Below are 27,340 nucleotides of genomic sequence, written 5' to 3' on the forward strand. Positions count from 1 at the left end.
ACATAATCTAATACTTTCCATCTCTAAACACTTACTACTTTTAAGAAATGTTAGATTGCTGATTCCTGAATCCTTCACTCCAGCACAAACTTTTCTGAATAGAACAAAGGAAAAACTTCCCTCCTTCCTCTTGAAATATCTGGTCAGGTGTCAGCTAGGCTAGGTGAATTTCTTAACCCTTTACTGTCTGTTTACATCCCTGACAATCTTGACCTATCCTTCATGAACGTATCTAGTTCTTTTTTGAACCAGTTGTCCTTTTGGCCATCACAACAACCCGTGGCAATGAGTTCCACAAGTTAACTGTGCAGTGTATGCAAAAAAAGATTTCCTTTTGTTTGTATTAAACCTGCTGTTTACTAATTTAATTGGGTGGCCCCTCTGTTGTTTGTTTTCCATTGTGGGAAAGGGTACCAATGCCAGAAGGGACTATTGTGGTCATCTCATTTGACCTCCTGTATAACACAGTCCAAAGAACTTCCTCCAAAATAATTCCTACAGCATATCTTTAAGAACATAAGAACGACCATCCTGGGTCAGACCAATGGTCCATCTAGCCCAGTATCCTGTCTTCCAAAAGTGGCCCATACCAGGTGCCCCAGAAAGAATGAACAGAACAGGCAATCATCAAGCGATCCATCCCCTGTCATCCATTCCAGCTTCTGGCAAACAGAGTCTAGAGACACCATCCCTGCCCATCTTGGCTAATAGCCATCGATGGACATATGCTCCATGAACTTATCAAGTTCTTTTTTCAACTCTGTTATAGTCTTGGCCTTCACAACATCCTCTGGCAAAGAGTTCCACAGGTTAACTGTGCCACTGTGTGAAGAAATACTTCCTTTTGTTTGTTTTACATGTGCTGCCTATTATCTTTGAGAGAAACATCCAATCCTGATTTAAAAATTGCCAGTGATGGAAAATCCAGCACTATCCTTTGTAAATTATTTGAATGGTTAATTACTCTCACCGTTCAAAATAGACACCTTATTTCCAGGCTGAATTTTTCTTGCTTCAACTTCCAGCTGTTAGATCATATTACATCTTTCTGTCCTGGCTTGAAAAATGCATTATTAAATATTTGGTCCTCATGTAGGTACTTACAGACTGAGATCAAGTCACCAATTAACTTTCTCTTTCTTACGGTAAATAGATTGGGCTGGTTGAGTCTGTCACTGTGAGGCATGTTTTCTAATCTGGACCACTAGGCCTGACTGCCCACATCCCTGTCCGAGGCAAAAGGGGTATAAAAAGCTCACATTTGTAGAGGTATTTATGCCTTGCTCTGATCAGTGTTCCAAGGCCTAAAGGCCAGATTTAGATGGCTAATGATGCTGATAAGAATTTAGTGGCATTTTCAAAAGTACCTAAGCAGATAAGATGCCTGGCTCCCATTGAAAGGTAGGTGCTAACTAACTTAGGCACTTTTGAAAATGCCACTAGGTGTCTATCTGCACTTTTAGGCATCTGAGTAGATTTGACCATCTAACATGTGATTTAGATGGCTAAGTCCCACTTTAAAGAGTGAGAGTGACTTAGACCCAGATTTTTATTTAGTGGCCTAACTCCCATTGATTTCAATGGAAGTAAATGCTTCATATCTTCATGAATCACATCCTTAGGAGCCTAAGTCTCACGACCTTGCAACACTGAGCATAGTAGTGCCCAACCCACTTTAGACACCTGAGCCTAAGTATTTTACAGTGGGATTTTCCAAAGTAATTTAGGAACACAAAACCCATTTATTTTAGAAAGCCATTGACAAGATGCCTTACCAGAGGCTCTGAAGCAAAGTAAGGAGTCATGGGTTAAAAGGGAAGGTTCTCTCATAGATCAGTATCTGTAGCCCAAACCAGCTAACACTTGAGCATGTTTGGGGAATCTCCCTCTAGCCTTCCCTGCTTCTACCCCTGGAAAGTCCAATGACTGCAGGTTTGGCAGCATGGCTGTAATTACTTCTCTACCTCCATGGCCTGACAGATGGAGCTGAACTTTTCTTTAGAGCTGTAGGTCCAGGACCAGATGAGATGATGCTTATTAGTGGTGGGTGCATTTGTCCCAGGAGGCCCAAATGACCTCCTCAGATCTTAGTTGGCCCAAGTAGCTCAAACCCCAAACTGGTTGCCAATTTGGTTGAACAACCATTTTTCATTAAATAAATAAATTAAATTGTGAGAAGCCCACATCAGCCCCAGGTAGCTCACACGTAAGCCAGGTGTCATTGGGAGGTGAGTTCTAACCACTGCCCTCCTCCTTCCACTGACGTGGGGCCTGACATTCTAGGACACCAGGTACAGACAGATTCTGCAGCCAGGTGTCTGACCCTACACTGGCTGTTGCTCTCGAGAGTCTTTGGGCACTGGGGACATGAGTCTTTCCTCTCTTCATTCCCAGGGGCTCACAGGACAAAACAGCTGCCTGCTGGTCACATTATATTCTCTTTCCTCCCCAGGTACTGATTGCACTAGTGCACACCATTGGGGTGTTCTCCTCCTCCTTCTGGAGCTCCACGTTCATGCCTCAGCTGGGAAAAACTGCGAGGGAATCTTCAGGCAGCTGAAGGAAGTGTTGAAAGGCAAGTGGACCAGCAGGACTAAATTTACCACCTCTCCCTAATTATTTAGAATGGGATTTTCAAATGGAGTCCAAAGTCTACTTCCTTTGGTCCCTTAGGTAATGCCAGATATCATGAATTGCTGTGAATGAATGAATGAATTTCTGCATGCTGGCTTACAAGACAACATCCGTGTATTTGCCAATATTTTCACAAATCCCCAGGGCTGTTCCAACACACACAGGCTGACATTTTCAAAAGAGCCTGAGGGAATTAGTACCCCAAATCCTATTTATTTTCAATGGGACCTGGGCACTGAAACTGCCTTAGTCCCCCTTGAACGTCCCTGTGCCCCTGAACATATTTAATGAGCTTGTCCCAAATCTAACCTCATTTTATCCTTTATTAATGCAGAGGAGAATAGCAAGTATTCCAATCTGAAGTGCTGTGAGGTGAATGTGTCCTGGGATTTGAAGAGCTTCAAAGAGAGAATGCTGGGGTTCGCTAAACTCATCTGGACTTTTGCAAAGGAACTTGGAGGCAAGTCCTATAGAAACTTTTGTCACTTAGATGGGGATTTTCAAAGTCATCCAGCCCACTGACTTTCCAAATTATCCCTCCAGATGTGGGAGCAAAGAACCAGATGTGCCCTAAAAGGAAGAAAAAATTCATTTACACATTTCCCTCCATAATTCATCATTTCAAGTGTATCAGCTCTTTCTTCTACTATTTCCCCCCTCACACTAAGAGGAAAAAATAAAAAGTTAACCAGTATCTGGTTCAAGGTTAGAGAAACAAAGACTAGGAATAAATAGACACTTTTCACAATGGAGAGAGGTAGATCGTGCAGTCCCCCAAGGATCTGTGCTGGGACCAGGGCTGTGGAACATATTCATAAATGATCTGGAGTAAGGGGAAAAATGTGCAATGGCAAAACTGGCAGATGATACAATACTCAAGATAGTTAAGCCCAAATAAGACTAGGAAGAGTTAGGAAGGGACCTCACAAAACCGAGTGACAAGACAAGAAAATTACAGATGAAATCCAATGTTGATAAATGCAAAGTAATGCAAATTGGAAAACAATATCCCAACTCTATAGATACTAAATGATGGGGTCTAAATTAGCTGTTACCACTGAAGAAAGAGATCTTGGAGTCATTGTGGGTAGTTGTCTGAAAGCTAACCATCCACTCAGTGTGCAGTGGCAGTCAAAAAAGTGAACACAATATTGGGAATCATTAGGAAAAGGATAGATAATAAGACAGAAAATGTCATATTGACTCTATATAAATCCATGGTACGCCCACATCTTGAATAGTGTGTGCAGATGTGGACACCCCATCTCAAAAATGCATATTAGAACTGAAAAAGGTTCAGAAAAGGGCAGCAGAAATTATTAGGGGTATGGAACAGCTTCCGTATGAAGAGAGATTAAAAAGATGGGGACTGTTCCACTTGAAAAAGAGATGACTGAGGGGAGATATTACAGACGTTATAAAATTGTAAATTGTGTGGGAGAAAAGAATAGGGGAGTGTTATTTACCATTTCACATAGCACATGGACTTTGGGCACCCATTGAAATTAATACGCAATACGTTTAAAACCAACACAAGAAAATATTTTCTGACACAATGCACATTCAACCTGTGGAACTCATTGCCAGGGGATGTTTTGAAGGCCAAAAGTGTAATCAGGTTCAAAAAAGAATTAGAACAGTTCATGGAGGCTAGGTCCATCAATGGCTATTAGACAAGATGGTCAGGAATACAACCCAATGATCTGGGTGTCCCTAAAGCTCAGACTACTAGAAGTTGGGACTGCATGACAGGGGATAGATCAGTCAGAAAATTGCCCTGTTCTGTTCATTCCCTCTGGCCATTCATATGTTCTTATGTAAGGCTCTCTCTCTCAAAAAAAAAAAAATTTTTAAAAAGGTCCTTTGCCACCAAAATCCTATTGAAAGTCTATGAGGATGTGTCTCCTAACACTGACATTCAAAAAGTTCAAGCTTTATAACCATTAAAACACAAATCAACAACATCACATGTCAAAATATATAAAGTAAATATACTTAAATCAAACCCAAATGAGTTCTCAAGCAGCATTTTTCATGTTTTGCCTCTGTAAATTTCTGTTATCATAGATGGGATATTTTTTTTTATCCATTTGAATGTCCTATGAACAGGGCCGGCTCTAGGCACCAGCAAACCAAGCACGTGCTTGGGGCGGCACATTTTCAGGGGCAGCATTCTGGCCATCTTTTTTTTTTGCTTCGGGCCACAAAAGCCTAGAGCCAGCCCTGACAGCAGCAGCACATCCTGTGCCGGGGGTGCCCTGGGGCTGCTGCGGTTCGCGCCGAGGGGAAGCAGTGCCCACACCTTGTGGCTGGGCCAGGCAGGCTCCGAGCGGGGGACACTCGGGCTGGGGGCCACCCCACGGGGCACATGGAGCCGCCTGCAGGTGCCACAGGGTGGCCACCCCCCAGCGCAGCAGCCGGGGCTGGGTGAAGCAGCCCTTGCCGCCCAGGGACTGTGGCAGGGTGGCCAGAAGCAGCAGCAGCAGCGGGGCCATAGAGAGCAGGGCGCTGCTGTGCGGGGGCCTGTCCTGCTCTCCAGGACTCCGCTCCCTCCGGGGCTGCCCTGCTCCAGCTCCTCAGCCCCCTGCCGGGACGGTCCCCCAGCTCTGCCCTTCCGGGTCCCAGATGGTCCTGGAGACTGGAGCCCTGTCTGGAAGGACCCTGGGCAGAGGGTTTACCCAGACCCTGCTAGCGCCGGACCAGCTGGAGGAGAGGGGATTGCAGGCAGAGCCAGCACTGGTAGGGGGGAGCCCAGTGCTGGGGTGGCAGGGGGTGCAGGTGGGGGATGGCAATAGCGGTGATGGAGGGTAAGAGTCCAGGGCTGGGGTTGGGGGCAGCCAAAAATCTTTTTGCTTGGGGTGGCAAAAAAACACCTGCTCTGCCTATGAAATTGATATTTACTGATAAAAATCTCATCCTTCCAAGTATAATAATAGTTAAGAAATAACAAATCCCACAAAAGAAATAGAGATGCTGAATAAGAGTGTTTGTCAGTTTCAGGGCCATATTTTTAAAAGATTTAAGCCGGGAGTGGGATTTTTGAAAGCATCTAGGCACCTAACTCCTACTGATTTAAAAATCCCACTAGGTGCTTAAAAATATGGAACTATTATTTTTGGCCCTGAGGGACTTTGCTGTAATTTAAGAGAACACAAAGGCATTTAGAACTTATCCTGAAGTCATACAATATTGAAGGAGTGTGGCCGTTAAGTATCTAGCAGCCTTAGTTGTCTTTGAGTAAACCAAGGTTAATCGTACCTTTGGAGAAAGTTAATTTAGTTACAGTATTAACTTTGTATTAACAATCAACAGAATTGTTGACAGTACAATTTATTTATTTATTTATTTATTTATTATAAGCACAACGTCAGGTGTTCTAGATTTGGTAATTCAACCAAGGGATAGAGTTATTTCTAAAAGAGAATATTTTCCATCAGTTAATCCATTTTGTTCTTGATTCAGAACAAATCCCAACATTTTAAGTTTCTCTGTGAAAAGACCCTGGAGTTGTGGGTTCCCCCGGATCCCATGCAGTCTTCTGGCCAGCCCATTCACTCCCGACCCACCGCTCTCTCCTCAAACCCCAGCCCCATTCCAAGTCCTGTCATAGCAAAACTGGTCCTCAGTTATGCCTGTGAAAATGCAAAGAAACATCCATTGTCAGTGGGGGCTGCACCCACTCCTAACAGCCCAGCAAGTGGGAGTCCCTGCATCCTGGCAGCACAGTGTCTGTCAGTGGGTCTGGGAGCTAGAAAATCAGACAGGCTGAGTCCAGCAGCCCCGAAGCAGAATAACCTCTGTGTTTATTGCAATTGCTCTTCAAAGGACACTAGGCTACCTGAGTGCCTTTTGATCAACAAATATCTGTCTCTGCCCCTACTCACACCTAGCAACTGATAGGAAGAAAGGAATTCAGTCTGCAGACTTCCCCTAGCTATTTCTTTGTACTTATTTTCAGCTTTGATTTTTATTCCAATTTTTCTTGCCTAATAGGATATGTACGCCCTGTATGGAAATTCTTATGGAAAACCGTGACCTGTATCTACCACTGGACATGGGGGTACACCAACAACTTTCTGTACAAAGATAGTAAGCAAAATCCATTTGAATTGCATTTTCCACATTTGTTTCTACATCCATGGCATGAATTTCCTTGTTTTTCCAGGTTCTGTTTTGACAGAGAATAGATTAAATACAAAGTAATGAGAAAAAGGCAGCCATGTTGTATAATGGGCAAAAAACTCAGCAAAGGGTGAGAGACTGTGTGGGGCTGCTATAATGTATAATGGGTGCTAGGGACAGCAGGTGGTGAGGGGCAGGGAAGGGGCGGTTATACTGTATAATGGGCACTAGGGGCAGCAGAGGGTGGGGGTGGGAAAGGGGTAGCAGTGGGGAAGGGATTGGGGAGGAGCAGCTATCTTATAGCCCACAAAGAGCTTTAAAGATAGTGTCATGAAAATTATCACAAATTCTGTATCTAGTAACCTATCAGCCTCCACGTTACCATATTACCTGAGTGTCTGGTGATAGCTGAGAATTTCCTGCAAGGCAGAGAACTGTTGTTATTCCCATGTAACCGATGGAGACCTCAGGTGCAAAAATGAGAAATGACTTTCTCAAGGCCCCAGAGGGAGGATGTTGAGGACTATTAGAATTATCACAAACCTATGAAAATTCCTGTGCACAGGAGAGACTAAAAGCAGCAGTAAAAATAGAATTTCTGCTTTTTGCACCAACAAACTTTTCTGAATATTTGTTTTGGTTTGTTTTGCATTATCCACTGACCACTGTTTGAGAGCCAGTGTGGCAATGTATTTTACAAGGTTTTATGACAATCAGATTGCAAGGCATCCCCAATCATCATTAAGACAAGAGGTTTTCTTTACAGTCATCATTTATCAAGTGATATTTTTTATTCTGAGTGGAAAATAGCCATTTTCTAAAATCAACTTTTTCACAGAAAAAAAACCACAGGGAAATTATTGGATTAAAATCTCTGTTGTTGTTCATGAAAAACAGAAAATGAGTCAGCTTCCATCCCTGTGGAATGAAACAATTTTGAAATTTCAACTCTCTTTTTGTGGAGGGGAGGCAGATATTTTTCATTTTTTGTCTTTTTGAGTGTTCATGGGAAGTAAATAAAAGGGATTTCACATGAAACCTGAAGGGTTTTGTTTGGACAGGTGATTGTCAGTGCGTTGTTGCTGTGTTTGCCCCCACTCTGTTGTGAGCTACTGTCAAAGCAAACAGTAGAAGTGCTGGGTATTAATATGATTCGGAGTTTGCCCTGAAACAGAACTTCTTTATAAGGCAGCCGGGATTCTCCTAAAATGGAGACTTACCAAACGCTGGCTCAAATATGTGTTTGTTGATGATGCCCATGTGTCACTGAGCTGGTTTAGATACTAATTTCACAAAAGTAGAGCTGAGGTTTTTCAAGGAGGCTCAGGGCAAGGTTTTGGTGCCTAAACATATTGATAAATATCTGCGGTTAATGGGATTCAGACACGGAGACCCAGATTGTTAAAGGTATTTAGGCATCAATGTGGTCAGCATTGCAACACCAAACTGATTTAGGACTATAGACGGCCAATGGGATTTTGGTTCCTAAGTGCCTAAATCCCTTTGAAAATTTGATATTATGCTCCAAAATCTGTTAGGTGCTATGGGCAGAAGTGTCTAAACACCTTTATCAATGTGGGCACTGGGCACTTCTGAATACCCACTGGGCCTTTCTTTGTATCTTTAGGCACCAAATCACCTTTGCAAGTCTGTCCCCTTATGGTAATTACAGAAGCATGCAAGCAGGGTGACTAGGATGGGGGTCGTCATGCCTACTGGTTAGAGCAGGAGTCATGCCAAGTGGTGACAGCAGGCATCAGTGGCCAGGAATTGGAGTTGATGGTCAGTGCCAGAGTCAAATGCAGAGTCAGAGGCCAGGAATCGGAGACAGTTACTGGGAGCAAGACAAGGTGGGAGCAAGGCTGGGCACAGGGCAGGAGCAGGAGCTCTCCCAGCCAGGGGTGAATGCTTTGAGCTGCCAGCACCCTACCACTGGTCATAAGAGCAAGTTTGCAGATCCCCACAGCCAGTCAGGTGTTTGGGCTGATCAGGTGGCTCAGCAGGGCCCCAGTTGTGCTGGTTAGACTGCTGAGGGAGAGGGGGGCGTTAAGCTAGCATGTAAGCAGGCTAGCTCTGGGTCCTTACTCCTGACAGGGTCTAACCTGCTTTGGTGCTGTAGGAAATCCCACTAGGAGTTTATCTGCCAGGTGAGGCAACTTTGAAAATGCACATGGCATTCAGGGGGATTTGGGCATCTCACTTATTGTGACCCCTTGGAAAAATCACAGCCTAAAACAATATGTGGATGCACTTTTGCAGGAAAAGCCCAATCCACTGGACTGACCAACAAAGAATTCATCTATTTGATCGATGCCGGCCTTGCCATAAATTCCGCCTACCCGCTCGTTCTGCGCCCAGAGAGGAAAGTGAAACTGATCCTCTCCTTCGACTTCAGCTCCGGGGATCCTTTCGAAGTAACTTTTATTATTTATTGTGATATCTCTGAACGCCCCAATCATTGATGAAGCACTGCACAAATACCCAGGACTTGGCCCGTGACCCAGTGATGTTACACTGTTGTTAGCAGCAGTCATTTGGATTCCCAGAAGTTACTGTGGGGATCACAATTTGAGATGTGTGGGCACATAGGATCCACTGGGAATATTTACCTTTTTCCCTGCAAGGTTACTTGGGTTTGGGGTAAGGGCGTGTGACCAGTCATGACCTTTCTTTCCCTTTGGATATCATGGAAGAAGAGGAAATTCCTTGAAGTTCAGTTTTACTCTGTAAAAATGGCAACTGCTTACTCCACAGATACGCCCCTGTGTGTTTCACAGTCCTAGCTGATGTGCTAAATGACAGTCATTAGGTTTGACCAATTTTTATTTCTGTTAGCACCAAAGAGCCAAGAGCGCTCTAGTAGGAGGAGACGGGGTCAGTAGAAATGTGAACTAAGTTCCAATAACTCAGTTAGAACTCTGCAAACTCACTAACCTCAGCCTGACATATCACCAGTGCTCCGTAGGTGATATTGTCTCCCTCTAGTGGCTGCAGCTAATATACCACTTTGCTACTTTGTTTACATGGAGCAAGAGTTTTCCTGTAGGTGAATTTGTAAAAAAAAACCAAACAAAACAAAAATCAAACTTGTGCTTTTGGAGCTGAAGCTCTGGGTTTTGATTTCTGTTCATTACCATGGGCTGAGGTTTTCAAAGCCATCTAAGGGATTAATTTTAATGGGAACTGGGCATCCACATCCCTTAGGAGCTTTTGAAAACCTCAGCCACAGTATATGCATTGTTATACGAAGATTCTGGCTACACAGATATAGAAACAGGGTCATGTCTGGTTTCCATGGAGGCCCTTGATTAGTCAGTTCCTTAGAGGTATTTTTAAAACTCTATCCTGGCCATATTAGTGACATCACGTTTTATTAGTGGGAATGATCATTTTATTTATTTATTTATTTATTTTAAAATCACTTTTCCCTCCTTCCCAGACCATCAAGAAAACTGCCAAGTATTGTGAGACAAATAACATCCCATTTCCTGAGATAAACCCAGAAGAGACTAAGGACATTCATAACCCATCTGACTGCTACATCTTCAAAGGAAAAGATGTTCCTACCGTCATGCACTTCCCTCTCTTCAACAACAAAAATTGTCCAGGTAACTTAATTGTACACCTTTTCTAAAACTCTGTGGGCTAGATTCACAAAGGGACTTTCGTGCCTCATTGCCGGTTTAGCCAATAAAATGTTAGAATCAGGCCTCACTGAGAATCACAAAACCCCTGCTCAGCTGCCACCAGACTCTAGGAACCTACAGTTGCTCAGGGATTTGCGGAAAAGTTCTCTCAGTGTCTGTGTTTCTGTCTCTGAGCATCTGCCTCACTTGGCTGTGGCAGATGTGCTGAGGTGTGGCCTACAGGATCAGGCCTCCCAAGTGCCCTCCCTCATCATTTTTAGCCCAGAGGTTATGGCACCAGGGCCGGCTCCAGGGGTTTTGCCGCCCCAAGCAGGCAAAAAAAAAAAAAAAAAAAAGCCAAGATCGCGATCTGCGGCCATTCAGCCCAGCATTCAACTCCATTCAACTCCGAGCAGGAGTGAGGGACCCTACTCCGAATTGCCACCAAATAGCTGGCCGTGCCACCCTCCCCCCCCCAGAGTGGACACCCCAAGCATCTGCTTGCTAAGCTGGTTCCTGGATCGGCCCTGTATGTTACTCACCTGGGATGGGGCGGCTGGTCAAGGTCTCCCTCTGCCTGAGCAGGAGAAGGGATTTGAAGAGGGATGTGCCGTCTCTCAGGAGAATGCCAAAACCACTGGGCAAGGGGATATTGTGATGTGGGAATCCCTCAGTATCCCCTGTTGTAGCTGTTCCACTTTGGATAAATAATTGGAGAGTCAGCGGAGCAGGGGGACTGGATGCTGGGCCCCCAACAACCTGTGTAAGTGCTATAACCACCAGGCTATAGAGTGTCTGTCGTCACAGCTGAGAACCCCAAGCAGAGACAAGTGCATCCTTCCAGCCTGGACTTGGGTGATGAACTCCCTCAGTGCTTAGCGCAGACCCCTCTCCTGGGCATCTCCCATGGGCTAGCTTAGGTGTTTACCAGCCTAGTGTGCTGGCATTTGTGGATCACTTTCCCAGGAGCCTGTCTCTCTTCCTTCATTGCACAGGAGCCTGGGTGCCTAACTCAGCCTGTGTGAATCCCAGTGATTTTCTAGGGGTCTAAAATTAGGCGCCGTGACTTGCATACTATGCCTTTGTTAATGCAGCATAAAATTGCATTTGCTTTCTTTGCAAAGGCATCTCATTGCTGACTCGTATTGGGGTCATGATCCACCACAACTCCCAGATTCTTCTCAGAAGTGCTGCTGCCAAGCCAGTTACCCCCCATTCTGTATTTGTGCATTTGGTTTTTCTTCCCTAAGTGCAGAACTTTACATTTGTCTTTGTTGAATTTCATTTTGTTGTCTATAGCCCAGTGCTCCAATTTATGAAGATCCCTTTGAATTTTAGCTCTATATTCCAAAGTCTTGGCAACCACTCTAGCTTTGTGTTATCTGCAAACTTGATCAGTATATTCTCTATTCCTACATCCAGGTCATTAATAAAGATGTTGAACACAGAGCAGATCCCTGTGGAACCCCACTTGAGACCTCCCTCCAATCTGACATCATTCCATTAATAGTTACTCTTTCTTTGAGGTTGTTTAACCAATTATATATCCACTTAGTGGTTGTCCTACCAAGTCCGCATTTCTCCAGCTTACTTATGAGAATGCCATATGAGACTGTGTCAAAACCCTTGCTGAAGCTATATTATGCCCACTGCATTCCCCCTATCCAGCAAATCAGTTACGCTGTCCAAGAAGGAAATCAAGCTGGTTTGGCATGATTTAGTCAAGGTAAATCCATGCAGGCTGTTAGTGATCACCTCTTTGTCCTCCAGTTATTTGCAAATTTAATGTTTTAGACATTGTCCTAGTAGCTTCCCAAGTTCCCGGCTCTCTCTTTCCCCCCTTTTTAAAGATGAGCTCATCTTCAGCCTTCCAGGACCTCTCCTGTCATCCATGAGTTCATAAATATTATTGCCAGTGGCTCCGAGATTTCTTCAGCTAATTCCTTGAGTAATGTCAGGTGAATAGCATCAGGCCCTGCTGATTTGAATTCATTCAAATCGTTCAGAAAATCTGTGATGTGTTCTTTACTTATCCAGATCTGCACCCCTTCCACTTTGTCTATGTTGCTAGTCATCAGGTCACATGTTAATTTTTTGTGAGGGGAAAAACTGGGAAAAAACTTTCTAACTCTCAGGGTAGTTACACTCTGGAATAGGTTTCCAAGGTACTTAGTGGAATCCTCATCTGAAGATTTTAGGAACAGCTTGGACAAACACATGTCATGGTTGGTCTAGGTTCACTTGATACTACCTCAGCACAGGAAGTTGGACTTAGTGACGTGTTGAGGTCCCTTTGAGCCGCACATTTCTGTGATTCAATGAAAACCTCAGGCGTTGGCCATGTTATTCCTCTGCCTCTTTAGGTACCTGGATTTTATGCTTCTGAGATCAGTAAAAGTGTAAAAGCAGAACCATTGTTTTCCTCTCTTTGGCACTTACTCACCCCTTTTATTTCTAGGTAAAATAGAGCACTTCAGAAAAAAGTTTTACACCTTTAAATTGTTCTACCATGAGGAAGATATCAAAGAACTCCTCAGTAAAGCGAAGATGAATGTATCCAGCAACAAGGAGAGGATTCGAGAGGAGATCCAGCAGATTGTGTCCTCCTCCACCAAGGAGTTTTAAAACCACATGACTGTTTGGCTCATACTCATGAAGGGCAGAAAACCTTGCCTGGCTCTGCCTTGCACATTTCCAGCAAGGCTGTTCACTGTGACCAATTAGAACTTAAGTGCAGCAGGGAGGGGTTAGTTTCCCTGTGTTAGGTGCCTAAATTCCTTTGTGACTCTAACTTCCCTGTAGGTGCCTGAGTCCCAGAGTTAGACACCACTGGGATTCACAAAACTCTTGCTCAGCTGATGCAGAACCCTGTAGCACCTAAACTCCCTCAGCACCAAAGTTGTTTCAGTAAAATTTCCCTGGGTGTCTATGTTTCAGTCCTGGGGCATGTGCACTGAAGCCACCATCGTGGTGTCCAGATGCCTAAGCCCCAGAGTGATTCCCAACCTGGGAAAGACAGCTATTCCTCTGCCTACCTCACCTGTGCAGCCTGAGCCTTGGTGCGAGAAGGAGGAAGATGTTCTCCCTCAGAACTGTTAGCCCAGTAGTCAGCGTACTCAGCTAGCATGGAGGAGACCCCAGGTCAAGTCCCCTCACTGCCTCAGAGGGAGAAGGGATTTGAAGAGACATCTGCTACCTCTGAGGTGAGGGCCCTTGTTACTGGGCAGCGGGATAGTGTCATAGTGCAGGAGTGTCAGCTTCAATCCTCCTGTTGAAACTTTTCCACTGCTTATTAAAGGGAAATTTGGCCAGAAAGAGATACAGAACAAGGGTGAGAAGCATTATGGCTGCAACACTCCCCTCTGAGTTCACAGACCTGGGCTCTATTCCCCCGGCTTACAACCCGCAATGGCGGGCCCCAGAGGTGAGCTATGCAGAGGAACACCTGTCTTCCCCCAGTTTGTGCATTGCTGTGGGGTTTAGGCATCTGTATGCCTAGAGGAGGGCAACTGTGTGCATGCCGAGAGGCACCTAGGGAACTCTTACTGCCAAAACATGGTGTAGACTGAGATAAGGCATCTTCAGGATTCAGCAACAGTTAAGTGGGGATTTGGTGACTCCTAGTGGGGCCTGATGCTGGATTTCTGGTGTGTAATATGGCAGCCAAGTCCTTTTGTGAATGCAGCCCTAGCTACAGGATGATGAATTTGGTTAAATGTTCCTAGATAGATAGATAGATTAGATAGATAAGATAGATAGAGATGATTATTAGACTCAATGGCAGATATGATGACGTAGCTAGATAGATTCATACACAATAGTTTGTGATGATAGATAGATTAATATACAATAGGTTATGATACATAGTTAGTGATGATTATTAGACACATAAGTAGATATACAGTAAATAATGATGATGTAGTTAGATAGATAGATTCATATACAATAGTTTGTGATGATAGATAGCTTCATATACAATAGGTTATGATACATAGATAGGTAGATAGATAGAATTTGTAAGACACATACAAATGTGTCTTTGTCAGTGCTCACATGGCACCAGTGAAGGTTGACCAGACATCCCAATATTATTGGGACCGTTCCAATATTAGGGGTTTTGTCTTATATACACAACTATACCCCCACCCCACCAAAAAAAATGTTTCAATTTTTCACACTTGCTATTTGGTCACCCATCACTAGTGTCACACAGAAATTTACACTATGGAGAATTATAATATTTCAGTTGCCTGGCACGCAAATGTGTCTGAAAGATTTCTCTGTCAGTTCTCCTAGTTTAAAAAAGGAATGGAAGTAAGAAAGGAATTTTGTGCCGAGCTGTGATCCATGCTACAATCTCATTTACATATCTGGTAAATGTGGAGTAACTTTACTGAAGCTGATGATGTTACTCCACATTTACACAGAGGCTAGAATCTGGCCTGTTATTTATAATGGTGAATTTTTTATTGCTTCTTAATTTACAAATATTTTTTTCTTGTGCTGTGTGTGACAATAACATTTTACAAACCTCTTTCCTTCTGTGTGATGAATATTACATAAATAAACGATAATAGCCCATCATTTTTCACCTCGTGTGCATCAGTGCTAGAAATAGCCTAGCTTTATTCCACCACCGGCTGATTGTTCCACAGTAAGTGCTAAGAGCACTAAGGACTAAATTCACAAAGGGACGTAGGATATGTCAGCACTTACAATGCTACGGCAGCACATTTGTAGGGCTTCAGTGTGGGGACACATTGCAGTGATGGGAGGAGTTCTGTAGGCAATTTATTCCCCCACCTCCCCAAGGCAGTAGCTAGGTCACTGGAGGAAATCTTCTGTCGACCTAGTGCTGTCTGCACCAGGGGTTAGCTGGGCATGGCTACACCTGAGAGTCGTAGCGCTGCCGATGTAAGTTTTCAGTGTAGACCAGCTCTTAGGAGCTGAGCGTCCCCACTCCTAACTCTTAGGTGCCTAGAAAATCACTGGGATCCACAAAGCCTGAGTGAGGTGCCCAGGCCTGTATGCAATGAGTGAGGAAGGATGGATGCCTAAGAATGGGATCCATAAAAGCCAGCCCTTGCCGGGAGGTGATCAAGCTAGTCCATGGGAGATGCCAAGGAGGCGGCTGTGTGTGCTAAGCCCTGCCCCTCTTGCCTCTTTGTGAGAAAAAATTACTTGCCTGAGTAAGGGCCAGCTTTGGATTCTCTTGCTCACACTGAGTTGCACTTTACACCGGAAGTCATTTCAATGACACTCTGTGTGGAGCAGCATGCTGCTCAATGACAGCAAGGGGATCAGATGTCTGTTGGAACTGTAACAAACAAACAAGTGTCCAGCACTCAGGCAGCTGTGGAAAGAGGTGGACACACAAAAGAAAATAGTGCTCATCTCTGGTTAAGATTTATATCCTAGGTTATTCTCCTGCTACGCTGGGTTTAATCCCACCACAAAGACTTTGGTTCTTGTGAGCTGCAGTGATCACCACGCAGAGGATTTTGCAAGAATGCAAGAGTAGGCCAGTGCCCAGAATAGAGCAGTGAAATTCACTGCTCTCCGAGTTAATAGCCACAGAAAGAATGACCTATTGTCACAGAAAGCAATGACATGCATTTGAAGAAATTTGGACCTCCAGATATATTTGGTTAAAAACGTTGAGATGGCTCAAGGAATGCCTGATTTCCCTTCCACCTGCCCCCTCCTCTTTTTCCCTTCCCCATCCCCGGTCATCTCCTTCCCGCCTTTCTCTATTCACGTGTGTCTTTTCCTCTTTCATTACTGTCCCCCACCCACAGATGTCTATGTAGCATCGTCTGCCTTTGCATTGCCTCACCTGGCTGCTTCGAGAAGTTGTAAAATTGTGTAATCCCATAGCTCTACTGCAGTAGAGCCCTGTGCCTGACTCAAACCTGATGGGGAGAGGGGTGCCTGGAGGTGGTGTCTGTAGCTGGGTTGGGTGGCGGGGCAGGGCCATGTCATTTTGGGTAGGATTAAGAGGGCTGTTTCTCCTCCAGGGAAAGAGGTGCTACTGGTTGTGTAAAAGCAGCTGCACACACAGGCACCAGGGAGCCAGGCAGGCAGCTGGTTTGGGTGGGCAGGGTGGGGGAGCAGTTTCCCTGACCATGCTGCTCCATCAGCCTATCATGTGTCTCCGAGGCTAAGGTGGGCGGTCTTCCCCATCACCTCCTCCACATCCAGTGTCTGAGCTCCCTCTGCACCTCAGATTCCTCAGCGCACACCCACAGTCCCAAACCTCAGTGCACCATTCAAGGCAACCTGAACCCAGCAGTGTCCAACAACAAATGCTGAGCTAGGGTCAGATCAGGTCAGAAAACAGCTTGACACTCATGGGCTGGGCTCTGGTTTGGACTGACTGTGCTTTGACCAAGTTCGGGCAGGGCTTTAGAATTAGGTTTGAGCAGGCTTCTATACTGGAGACCCCATGTAGCATGTGGTATTTGGAAATATATTCAATTTGTAAATCACATTTACCTTTTTGCACTTTCATTGACTGTTTCTTTATGGAAAGAAAGAAAGAAAGAAAGAAAGAAAGAAAGAAAGAAAGAAAGAAAGAAAGAAAGAAAGAAAGAAAGAAAGAAAGAAAGAAAGAAAGAAAGAAAGACTGGAATCTCTCTAGAGCCTTTTCATCATTAAAGCTTTACCAGAATAATAACCCGCTTGAGATTCACATGTTAATTTTGCTTATGCAACAGATATTTCAAAATGGTAGCGGAGGGAGTTGGTCTTCCTTTTCACTGAGGGAGTCAAAGCAATGCACAAAAGGATCAGGAAGAAAACAATAGCAATCAATGGAGAAAAGGCATATAACTAGATAGCAACACCAGCTAAAAGGTGTTGTAAGTTGACAACCAAGTCCCAGCTCCTCGACATTTGATTGACTGTGAGAGCCATGGGAGAAGCCTGTACTATCTTATGAATACTCTATGTTCTATTTGTTCATCGTGTGGCTTGCTACAGGGTTACTAGGAAGTTAATTTCAGCAGGCATGGAGGCCACGTAGGCTGGAAAGCAGACAGTAATATCTTGTACTATAAGGACAGTCCTGGTGTCAGTGCCTTTTAAGTTTTACCACCACCACCAGGCTGGTGACTGTGGACAGGAGGGCCAACAGGTGGGAAACTGAAACAAAGAGCTCTGGGAGTGATTGAAAATCCAAGCCATTGGAGCTCAGAGGCTGCAGGGATATTGACTGTTTGCTTTGGGAACAAAACCCCATTGTTGTGTTGTGCTTTGATTTCTGCTGTTGAGATTAAACGATACTTGGTTTAAAAAAGGCTGGTTCGGGACACTATGTTCACCCCTGGTCACAGGTCCTCATGGGAAATTTTGCAAGAGCAGTTGAACCTGGTTGAGCCTGCTGGTAAATGAGGATGCCACCTGGGTACTGGGAGAATGTACCTAAATAATGGGAGTTGCAGTGCCTCCTGGGAGTTGTAGTTTGTTCCAAGTGTCCCCATTCTCCTCTACAGGCTGGGCTTCCTCATCCATCCCTCATAATGCATCATGGTCTCCCATCTTAGTAAGGGGTAGCTGTGCAATATGGAGTCCCTCTTCCTGCTGCGTTATGGAAGACGTAATCCAGATGGGGAATCCCAGCTTCTTGAGAATGGAGACATGAGGTACAAACTACATATCCCAGGAGGCACTGCAACTCCAAATTTTGGGCAAAATCTCTCTTTTCATAGAATTTCAAGGTTGGAAGGGACCTCAGGAGGTCATCTAGTCCAGCTGCCTGCTCAAAGCAGGACTAACCCCAAGACAGATTTTCACCCTAGATGGCCCTTTCCAAGATTGAACCCAGAACGCTGGGTTTAGCAGACCAATGTTCAAATTTCTGAGCTATCCCTCCCCCCAGATATCATAGGGGGAACGTGTCCGTCTGCCTGACCAGGGACTTGAATCCTGGACTCAGATTAAAAGTCTGATACTCCACCAACTGAGCTAGCCAGGCTCACGTAATATAATATATGGAGATATACCTACCTCATAGAACTGGAAGGGACTACTTCCAGGGAAAGATTATTGAATCTGGTACCCTGCCTTTGCTAGCAGGACCAAGTCCTGTCCCAGACAGATTGTGGGTTTGTTTTTTTTCCCAGATCCCTAAATGGCCCCCTCAAGGATTAAACTCACCACCCTGGGTTTAGCACGCTAATGCTCAAAACACTGAGCTATCCCACCCCATTGTTGGCTAAAAGCTTAAAAATTTCCATGGAAAAAATGTTTTGGACCAGTTCCATTAAGACCCCATTATGCCAATTCAATGGGAGTGGAGTGAGAATCTCATCCATATGTGCTAGGTATGTGGTTGAAGAAATTATAGGTAAGTCACTCTGGGGTTTGCTGACATACACCTCTGTTATGTTTCTCTCTTTACAGAGGTAAAAAAAATGCCCTTCTGTGAAGTTCTGCAGTCTTGTTAGCAGATATACTGTAGTGTTGTAACAACTGTCATATGTCATCAGGTCAGGTAAAAAAGTATTATACATTAAGGGTCAGATTTTAAAAGGTATTTAGGTCCCTAAAGATGCAGAGAAGTTCCTAGCTGGATTTACTACTGCTCTTAAAGAGATTATGGGCCAGATTTTTTTAGGCATTTCGAGCCAAGTGGGACTTTCAAAAGCATCTTGTCACGTAATATCTGTTGAAATCAATGAATTTTAGGTACTGAGGTGTTGTGAAATCCCACTAGATTCCTAACTAAGGCTATGGCTACACTACACACCTTACAGCCGCACCATTGTAAGGCAAGCAGTGTAGCTGCTCTTTGTCACCAGCAGAGCTCTCTCTCGGTGACAAAATAAGCCTCCCCTCCCATGAGGGGTGGTTGCTTCATCAACGAGAGAGTAGCTCCCACCGACAAAGCACTGTCCACACTGGCACTTTTCGTCATTAAAACTTTTGTCATTCAGGAGGATGTTTTGTTCACACCCCTGTGTGACAAAAGTTTTAATGATGACAGTGCAGTGTAGAGAAAGCCACAAATATTTTTAAAACCTCTTCTTAAGTAAATACTGAATAAAGTTAAAAGGGATGGTAGAACAAGGACATATCTGGAGGTCTGGGGAGAGAAGATCTGGTTTCTTTCTTTCTTCTTGTGATTTGATCTGAAATAGAGCTCAACACACTCTCAAAAAATATCAAATTCAGTTTGAAGATTTGATCTTTTTCAGACAGCCTTTAAACGTACCCAGAAGGACACGTGTGGAATAGGGTGATGTCAAAATATGAACATTTAACTCCTTGCTTTCCAAATGATCCTTCAGAGTTTGTTTGGTTTTCCCCTAGACAAAACCCATGGCAGATGCAGAAGGGGGAAATAAAACTTATGTCACAGAATTCATCCTCCTGGGATTCTGGAATACTCCAGAGCTTCAGACCCTTCTCTTCCTGCTGTTTCTGGTGATCTACATTGTGACCATGTCTGGGAACCTTCTGATTGTTGTGCTAGTTGTGACTGATCAGCAGCTTCACACCCCCATGTACTTCTTTCTGGGGAACTTGTCTTTCCTGTATACTTGCTACACCTCAGTCATTGCCTCCAGGTTGCTGGCTGGATTCTTGGCGGAGGACAGGACAATGTCCTTCAGGGACTGCATCACGCAGTTATTCTTCTGTGAGGAGAGATTACAAAGACTCGGTCTGTTCAGCTTGGAACAGAGGTGACTAAGAGGGAGTATGATAGAGATCTATAAAATCATGAGTGGTGTGGAGAAAGTGAAAAAGGAAGTGTTACTTACCCTTCACATAACACAAGAACTAGGAGTCACATGATTAAATTAATAGGCAGGAGGTTTAAAACAAACAAAGAAAATGTACTTCTTCACACAATACACAGGTAACCTGTGGACCTCATTGCCAGGGATGTTGTGGAGGTCAAAAGTATAACTGGGCAAAAAAACCCGAGATCAGTTGGGGGATGATAATGGAAAACAAATGTTACTGCTTTTTTAAACCTTTACCACCATTAACTGAAAGTGTGCAAGTCACTTAGACGGCCAGTCGGAGCAAAAAAATTAACAAATTTGTGGAAAAATAGTAAAAAGCGGTAAAGCAGCAGGTCACGACATGGAGTGCAGCAGCACGTGGTTACCACAATGTTGGTGCGTGTCCGAAGTCTTAACTATAAAGATAAACAAGAGCCAGGGAACCAAAGCAGGAGAGAGAGGGAGTGAGAGAGAAGACACTGATTGAGAACTGCTAGCAAGAGCCGTGGTCACAAATGATTCTCCCCAGATGACCTGCAGATGACTGGCCATCAGAAGCTGCCCATTCAGCATTACCTCTGATTGTATGTCACTGCGGTTTGAGGTGTTTCTAGCTAACTGCAATAGGGATTTTTGTGTTAATAAGAGGCTTTGTGTGTTTGAACTGCTTGTGTCAGTCACTTATGAGACAAAGGTGTCGTGTCCTCAGGGAATTCTTGAGACCATCCCAATACAGTGAAACCCTTGAAAGAGTAACAGAGGATGGAGGCCATCAATGGCCATTAGCCAGGATGGTCAGGGATGGTCATGGAGGCACCTCAAATGCAAGAGGTGATGCTAAATAAAACCCTTCTGTCCTTTGCACATGATCAAGGACCATTGAAGCAACCCAGCCTTCATTTATGGAGATTATTTCTGATGTACATTTTCATGGTTTACATTTTTAAAAATGCCATTTACTTAATTTCCATCACTAAATAACTATCATCTCTGTGATACAACGTATGGAAAGATTTAAGTAATTGTATTGATTATTTATTTATTTTTTGCCTGAATGCCTTGCAGAGTAAGAAACCCTCCTGTAAAAATAGTTTACAGGAATGTGAATTGTGAAGAAATAAGTCCCCAGGGAATAGCAGTATTAGACAAAACCCTCATGCAAAGTAGGGCTTTAAAATACTAAAATAAAATGTAAGAAGACCTGTTAGAGCTTTCAAACTGGTTAAAGGAGTTCTTTTAAAATAGTGTTACTTTAGTTTTTTTAAGTTTTGCCAAAAACAAATTGCCCAGAATACAAGAAGATAATCCAGCGATACTGCTCTGCCATTGAAAAATCCAAGGTACAGTTACAAACCCCACAATTGAAGGGTTTTACAATAAACACATGTATCTTTTTCAAGAGACAACAGCCACAGCTCCAGTGACGCTCAAGTTAGGCCTCAAACTAACGCTGCAGTGAAGGGTGTGTCTGCACTGCAGTCATGGGGTGTGACTGCAGCTTGTGTACACACGCCTGAGTCAGCTTTAATCTAGTTCGCTCAGGTACCGGAGCAATGGCGCTGCAGCACTGTCTGCTTCAGCGTAGGCTGGAGGAGCCCACTCGGAGCCCTGTGATCTTCCTTGCAAGGCAAGTCTGTGCTGAAGCATGTGCTGCTGTGGCTTTAACGCTCCAGCACTTGGTAGCTAACGTAAAGCGCGCTGGGGACTGGCCACACCAGCTGCAATCACACCCCGTGATCCCAGCGGAAACTGGCCCAAAGGCAAGCTCAGAAAACGTAATGAGATGGTCTGAAAAAAGGGATGAGAATGGCTTAAGAATGATGAGCTATAAACAAAACAAAACAAAAGATACAATGTTGGGTGGAGGTTTATTCATTTTCTGGCTCCTGAGCATGTAGGGGTCACATTTCCAGCTTTTCTCTCCAACCACAAAGGCTAGAATCCTACTTCAGCTCCCCAGCTGGATTAAATCATTGGCTTCTTTGGAGTCAATTGGCCAGATCCCCCATCTGGTGTAAATCAGTCTCACTGCACTGGAGGCCAATGGATGAGCCAGTGTGTAGTGTAGACCTGCCCTGATATGGCATGAGAACGACTATCTAGCCTGGTGGTTAGAGCACTTAGCTAGGAAGGGAGGGCCCCAATATCCCGCCCCCTTTCCCTTTTGTTATTCAGCCCCAGTGGAACAGCTTCAGGAGGAGCAACTGAGGATGCTCCGTCTCTGAATAGCTCACAGCCTAGTGGTTCTAACAGCCACCTGAGATATGGCAGGTCCCTGCTCAAATCCCTTCTCCTCAGCAGGCAGAGGGGAGTTGGTCCTTTGTTTTCTCACTGAGCTCATATCCTGGCCTCTTATTTGTAAGGGGATCCTCTTCTTTTGCTAGTTTATTTCTTTATCACTAGCCCTGGGAGGTTTGTAATAGGTGGAGATATACCAATCTCCTAGAACTGGAAGGGACCTCGAAAGGTCATCGAGTCCAGCCCCCTGCCTTCACTAGCAGGACCAATTTTGCCCCCCCCAAGTGGGGCCCAAGGATCTTGACTCACAACCCTGAGTTTAGCAGGCCAATGCTCAAACCACTATCCCTCCCCCCCATAACATGGCACAACCTTCTTTTATGCCATCCATTGAACAGTCAATAAATAAAGCCTACAATGCATTAGAAATCTCCTGGGTAGGTCTCATGGCTTCCTAATAGTTCACAGTAAATGGGAACAAAATGGGATGGATTTTCAAAGATGCCTAAATTAGAACTTTTTGAAAAAGTTCTGAGAAAGGGATTTTCACAAAAATATGGATTTGCCAAGAACAAAATTTCTCCATCGTAGAGTGATTTCAGGCCCTCTGGAGACTCAGGTAGATGTTACTACATCAGACTCAGGGACGCTTCCCTCTCAGGGAGATTGGCTCTGGGTCTCTGCAGACTTCAGGGAGATGCTATTTTTTAGTTGCTCTTGGTTCAACTTTTCCAGATTTCTGCATAGCCATAACATTCATAAATGTATTCACAAACAGTGCACTGATTTCTAACTAATCACACGAAAGACATCAAGTAGCCTGGTGGTCAGAGCATTTAGCTAGGAAGGGAGGGGCCCAGAATGAGGTCCCAGTAACCTTTTGTTATTCAGGCCCAGTGGAACAGCTTGAGTAGGAGCAACTGAGGAAGCTCCATGTCCGAATAGCTCACAGCCCAGTGGTCCAGGCACTCCCCTGGCACGTCCTCCAGGCACCGGCGGAAGAAGCATGTGCCTGGGGCAGCACATGCTAAGGGGCAGCATTCCGTCCATTCTTGGGGCGGCACAATCTGGGCGGCTTTTTTTTTTTTTTTTTTGCTTGGGGCAGCAAAAATGGTAGAGCCGGACCTGCCCCTGAGAGGTGGCAAATTGCTGCTGAAATCCCTTCTCCCCCGCAGGCAGAGTGGGGACTTGAAGAGAGGTTGTCCCGCATTCCCACGAAGTGGTCTCAGCTGTGGCACAGGGGCAGTCCTCTTCCTCCCACCCCGGCTTCTTGCTAGAAATACGCTAAGCTTCGAACTCAAAGAAAGGGCTCAGAACTGAGCATCCTAAGCAAAGGCAGGCGCTGAACGACCTGAGAGGGGCAGAGACAGCACACTGCCCCCTCCTTGGCATCTTCCATGTGCTACCTGGGTCAGCTCCCAGTGGGAGCTGGCTTTTATGTATCCCATTCTCAGGCGTCTATCCCTCCCCATTCATTGCATAGGGGCCTGGGCACCTAACTCAGGCTTTTTGGATCCCACTGATTTTTAAGGCACCTAAAATTTAGATGCAGTGATGCTCAGCACCGAAGTGATGGTCTACGTGGAAAACATATATCAGCAGAGAAGTAGCTGTGCTGATCTAACCCCTGCTGTAGACAGTGCTAGGTAGATGGAAGAATTCTTCTATTGACCTAGCTGCTGCCTCTAGTGGAGTTGTGCTGCTGTAGCATTTTCAGTGTAGAAATAGCCTACGTCCCTTTGTGAATTTAGTCCTTTGCACTCTCACTTACTGTGGAACAATCAGCTGCCAGTGGAACAAAGCTGGGCTATTTCTAGCACTGAGGCCCACAAAGTGGAAGGAAAGACATTGTAAAGTGTTATTGTTACACACAGCACAAGATAAATTATTTGCAAATTAACAAGTAATAAAAAACTAACCATTATAAATAACAGGCCAGATTCTAACCTCCATGTAAATGTGCAGTAACATCATCAAATGCAGATCTTTTTTAATGGGTCTGCCAGGCATCCTTCAGACTCATCAGAAGACACATATAAATCAGGCTACATGGGAAATGGTTTTCTCATTTTGCAAGAATTTTGGAGATTTCCAACATTTTCCTGTCTCAAATCGAGACAAATAGTCAAAATCTCAAAATGTTTTGCAAATCAACATACCTCACCACAATAATCAGTTCAGATCCATTGAAACATTTCATTTCAATTCATTTGAAATGTTTCATTTTGATTTTGAACTTTTAAAACTTTTCCCTTAATATAAATTACATTGAATTCCAAAAACGAAAGGTCATTTTCAACTGAAAAAAATATGATTTTTTTTATTTAAAATACTCCAAACCAGAATTTTTCAACAATTTTGAAATTTTTTTCCAACTTTTTTTTAGTTGGGGTCTTTTTTCAGTCATGGTGCCTCCAGTCCACATCTGTAAGGCAGGAATAATCACATTATCACAGTTGAAATGGACATTCTGAAAACAGTTTAATCGATATTGGTGAAGGGGTCCAGAAACTTTCGTAAAGGGCACGACAAAAAACTTTACACATAAATAGGGCTAGTCCAGAATGACTTTGTCCAGAGCAGAATTCTGTCAAGAACTGATGACATGAGAATTATTATGGCCCCTCGCAATTTCATCCTTGACTACTTGGACAGGATTCTAATTCTGTTCCTGGCTTTGACAAAAGCTTTCTCTGTCACATTTGAGAAGTCGCTTTGGCTGGGCTATGTAAGGAAGTTATCACTCATATGCCACTGAAATTCAGTTTTTACTTGTTTAGATTCTGTTGTATTTCCCAACTTTATTTCTGATTGAACCCTCAGTTTCCCATCCTGAATTTTCTTAAGGTTCTCAGATACTTTGGTGGTGACCATCAGAGAGTTGCCTATACTAATAATGAAATATGAGCTTCCCACGAGGCTTTGGTCCTCAGCACGCACTCAGCAAACAGACAACATTACTCATGAGGATAATTTATATCATTGACAATCTGGATATGATTATCCTCTCAGGCAGGAGCAGATCAGAAGCAATTCCACAGCTGTCAATGGGCCAGGGCCAGTTTTAGGCCAATTCCACCAATTCCCCCAAATCGGGCCCCGCGACTAAGAGGGCCCCGCACCCAGTGGCAGGGCTGCTGGGGGGAGTGGGGACAAGTGGCTGAGAATCCCTTCCCTGGCTAGAGGCTCCTTTTACTCACCCAGCGGCGCTCCGGGTCTTTGGCGGCACTTCGGCGGCGTGTCCTTCACTCGCTCCGGGTCTTTGGCAGCACTTTGGCGGCAGGTCCTTCAGTGCTGCTGAAGACCCGGAGCGAGTGAAGGACACGCTGCCGAAGACTAGGAGCCCCGCCCAGTGAGTACAAGCCCCACATGTTTTTTTACGTGGTTTTTTTTTTTTTGACATCCCTGCCAGGGCCCCGTCGCAATTGTTCAAATTAGGTCTCACACTTGCTAAAGCCGGCCCTGAATGCAGCAGTGCTGTAATGAAAACATGTTAGCTATCACTTTACTTGTAAGGAGTTTCCTGGTCACAGTTGTAGGCTACAGGGGCTCTGAAGGAGGCATGTGGTCTAGATTTTTCAGCAGTGATTCTGCAAAAAGCCAGCCTAGATCAAGGTGGGGAGAGTTGTTCCTCTCTGCCTTAGGGAGCAGCCTGCTTTTACTCTGTTTTTGTTTTCTCTGTGTGAAGGTTCTAGATTTTAAAAGACATAAAGTAATATTACATTGCAACCTTCTAGCAAGAGTATTTCATGTTTTTTTTTATCTAATTTATCTGTTTGAACGCTGTGAACATAATAGCAGTTACATCTGTAGGGTCAGGGACAGAGATCCAGGAATATATACACTACTTAGTGAAAAGGTACATGGTGAAGATCCTCCTGGCCCACTCTGTAATGAGCTTTCCACATCACCAGAAAATGTCATAAGAATTGCCAGTCATTTCACACAGCCCCAGACCACAATACAAACATTTAAGAACCAGTATTCAGGTTACAATGATAACATTTTCCAGTAGCACAAGGACAAAAATATTAGCTGAAATACAGCAGGTTTGAATTCTCTCTCTCCTATCTCTAATCTGGGTTTGACTCCACATTTTGCCAGTATTTTCCTTTTCAAAATATCAAAAGTTATCCCTTCTAGTATGTCCACATGGCAAAAAACAGTGTTAAAAATGTGTTAAAATTACAGGCCATCACTTTACTTGTAAGGTATTTCCTGGTCATGTTTGCAGGCTACAGGACTCTGAGGGAAGCATGCAATGTGGGTCTTACAGCATTCAGTCTGCAAAGAGCCAGCCTAGAGCAAGGTAGGTGAGTTGTACCACTATGGCTTAGGAAGTAGCCTGCTTTTTCACTCTCTCTGATTATGTTTTCTTGTGTGGTTCTGTATTTTGAGCAATTTCAAAATGAAAAGTCATTTTGAACTGGAAAAAAAAAGAATATTTTTTATCTAAAATATGCCAAAACAGAATTTTTCAACAATTTTGATATTATTTTTCCAACTTTTTTTTAGTTGGTGTACTAATTGAAATTAACATTTTCCAATGAACAGTTTCAGTTTTAGCAAAATGGCTGAAAAAACCCAACCATTTTGTCAAAAACTTCCCAATCAGCTCTTCAATTAAGAACATAAGAATGGTCACACTGGGTCAGACCAAAGGTCTATCTAACCCAGTATCCTGTCTTCCGACAGTGGCCAATGCCAGGTGCCCCAGAGGGAATGAACAGAACAGGGCAGCCATTGAGTGATCCATCCTCTGTCACCCATTCCTACCTTCTAGGAATTACACCCTTTTAGGAAAACAAATGCATACAGTGGAGAGTATTTCCTGCCACATGTCAGAGTTAAGCTATGAATCCTGAGGGGTTTCCCTGTTTGTAGATGCTGAAGCTACAATACTGGTTGAAGGCTGGGTATCTCAGAGGAAGAAAGCCAAGAGAGGAGTTGTGAACGTGACTCTAAGAGCACAAGGGAGTCTCTCCTTCT

The 27,340-nt window shown here is 44.2% G+C and overlaps 1 protein-coding gene across 1 annotated transcript in view; it reads left to right on the top strand.

Moving 5' to 3' along the window:
* LOC120380092 (cytosolic phospholipase A2 gamma-like) overlaps positions 1–13,757 on the top strand; it is a 36,839-nt gene extending 23,082 nt beyond the window's left edge. Inside the window, exons 11-16 of the mRNA XM_039497588.1 lie at positions 2,453–2,575; positions 2,969–3,094; positions 6,628–6,723; positions 9,016–9,170; positions 10,196–10,364; positions 12,841–13,757. Of these exons, the coding sequence (XP_039353522.1) occupies positions 2,453–2,575; positions 2,969–3,094; positions 6,628–6,723; positions 9,016–9,170; positions 10,196–10,364; positions 12,841–13,007 (836 nt within the window). The 3' untranslated portion in view covers positions 13,008–13,757. The remainder of the gene's footprint in view (positions 1–2,452; positions 2,576–2,968; positions 3,095–6,627; positions 6,724–9,015; positions 9,171–10,195; positions 10,365–12,840) is intronic.
* The last annotated feature ends 13,583 nt before the right edge of the window (positions 13,758–27,340 follow it).

This window comes from Mauremys reevesii, linkage group 13 (genome assembly GCF_016161935.1).
Source record: "Mauremys reevesii isolate NIE-2019 linkage group 13, ASM1616193v1, whole genome shotgun sequence".
Taxonomy (NCBI): Eukaryota; Metazoa; Chordata; order Testudines; family Geoemydidae; genus Mauremys; species Mauremys reevesii.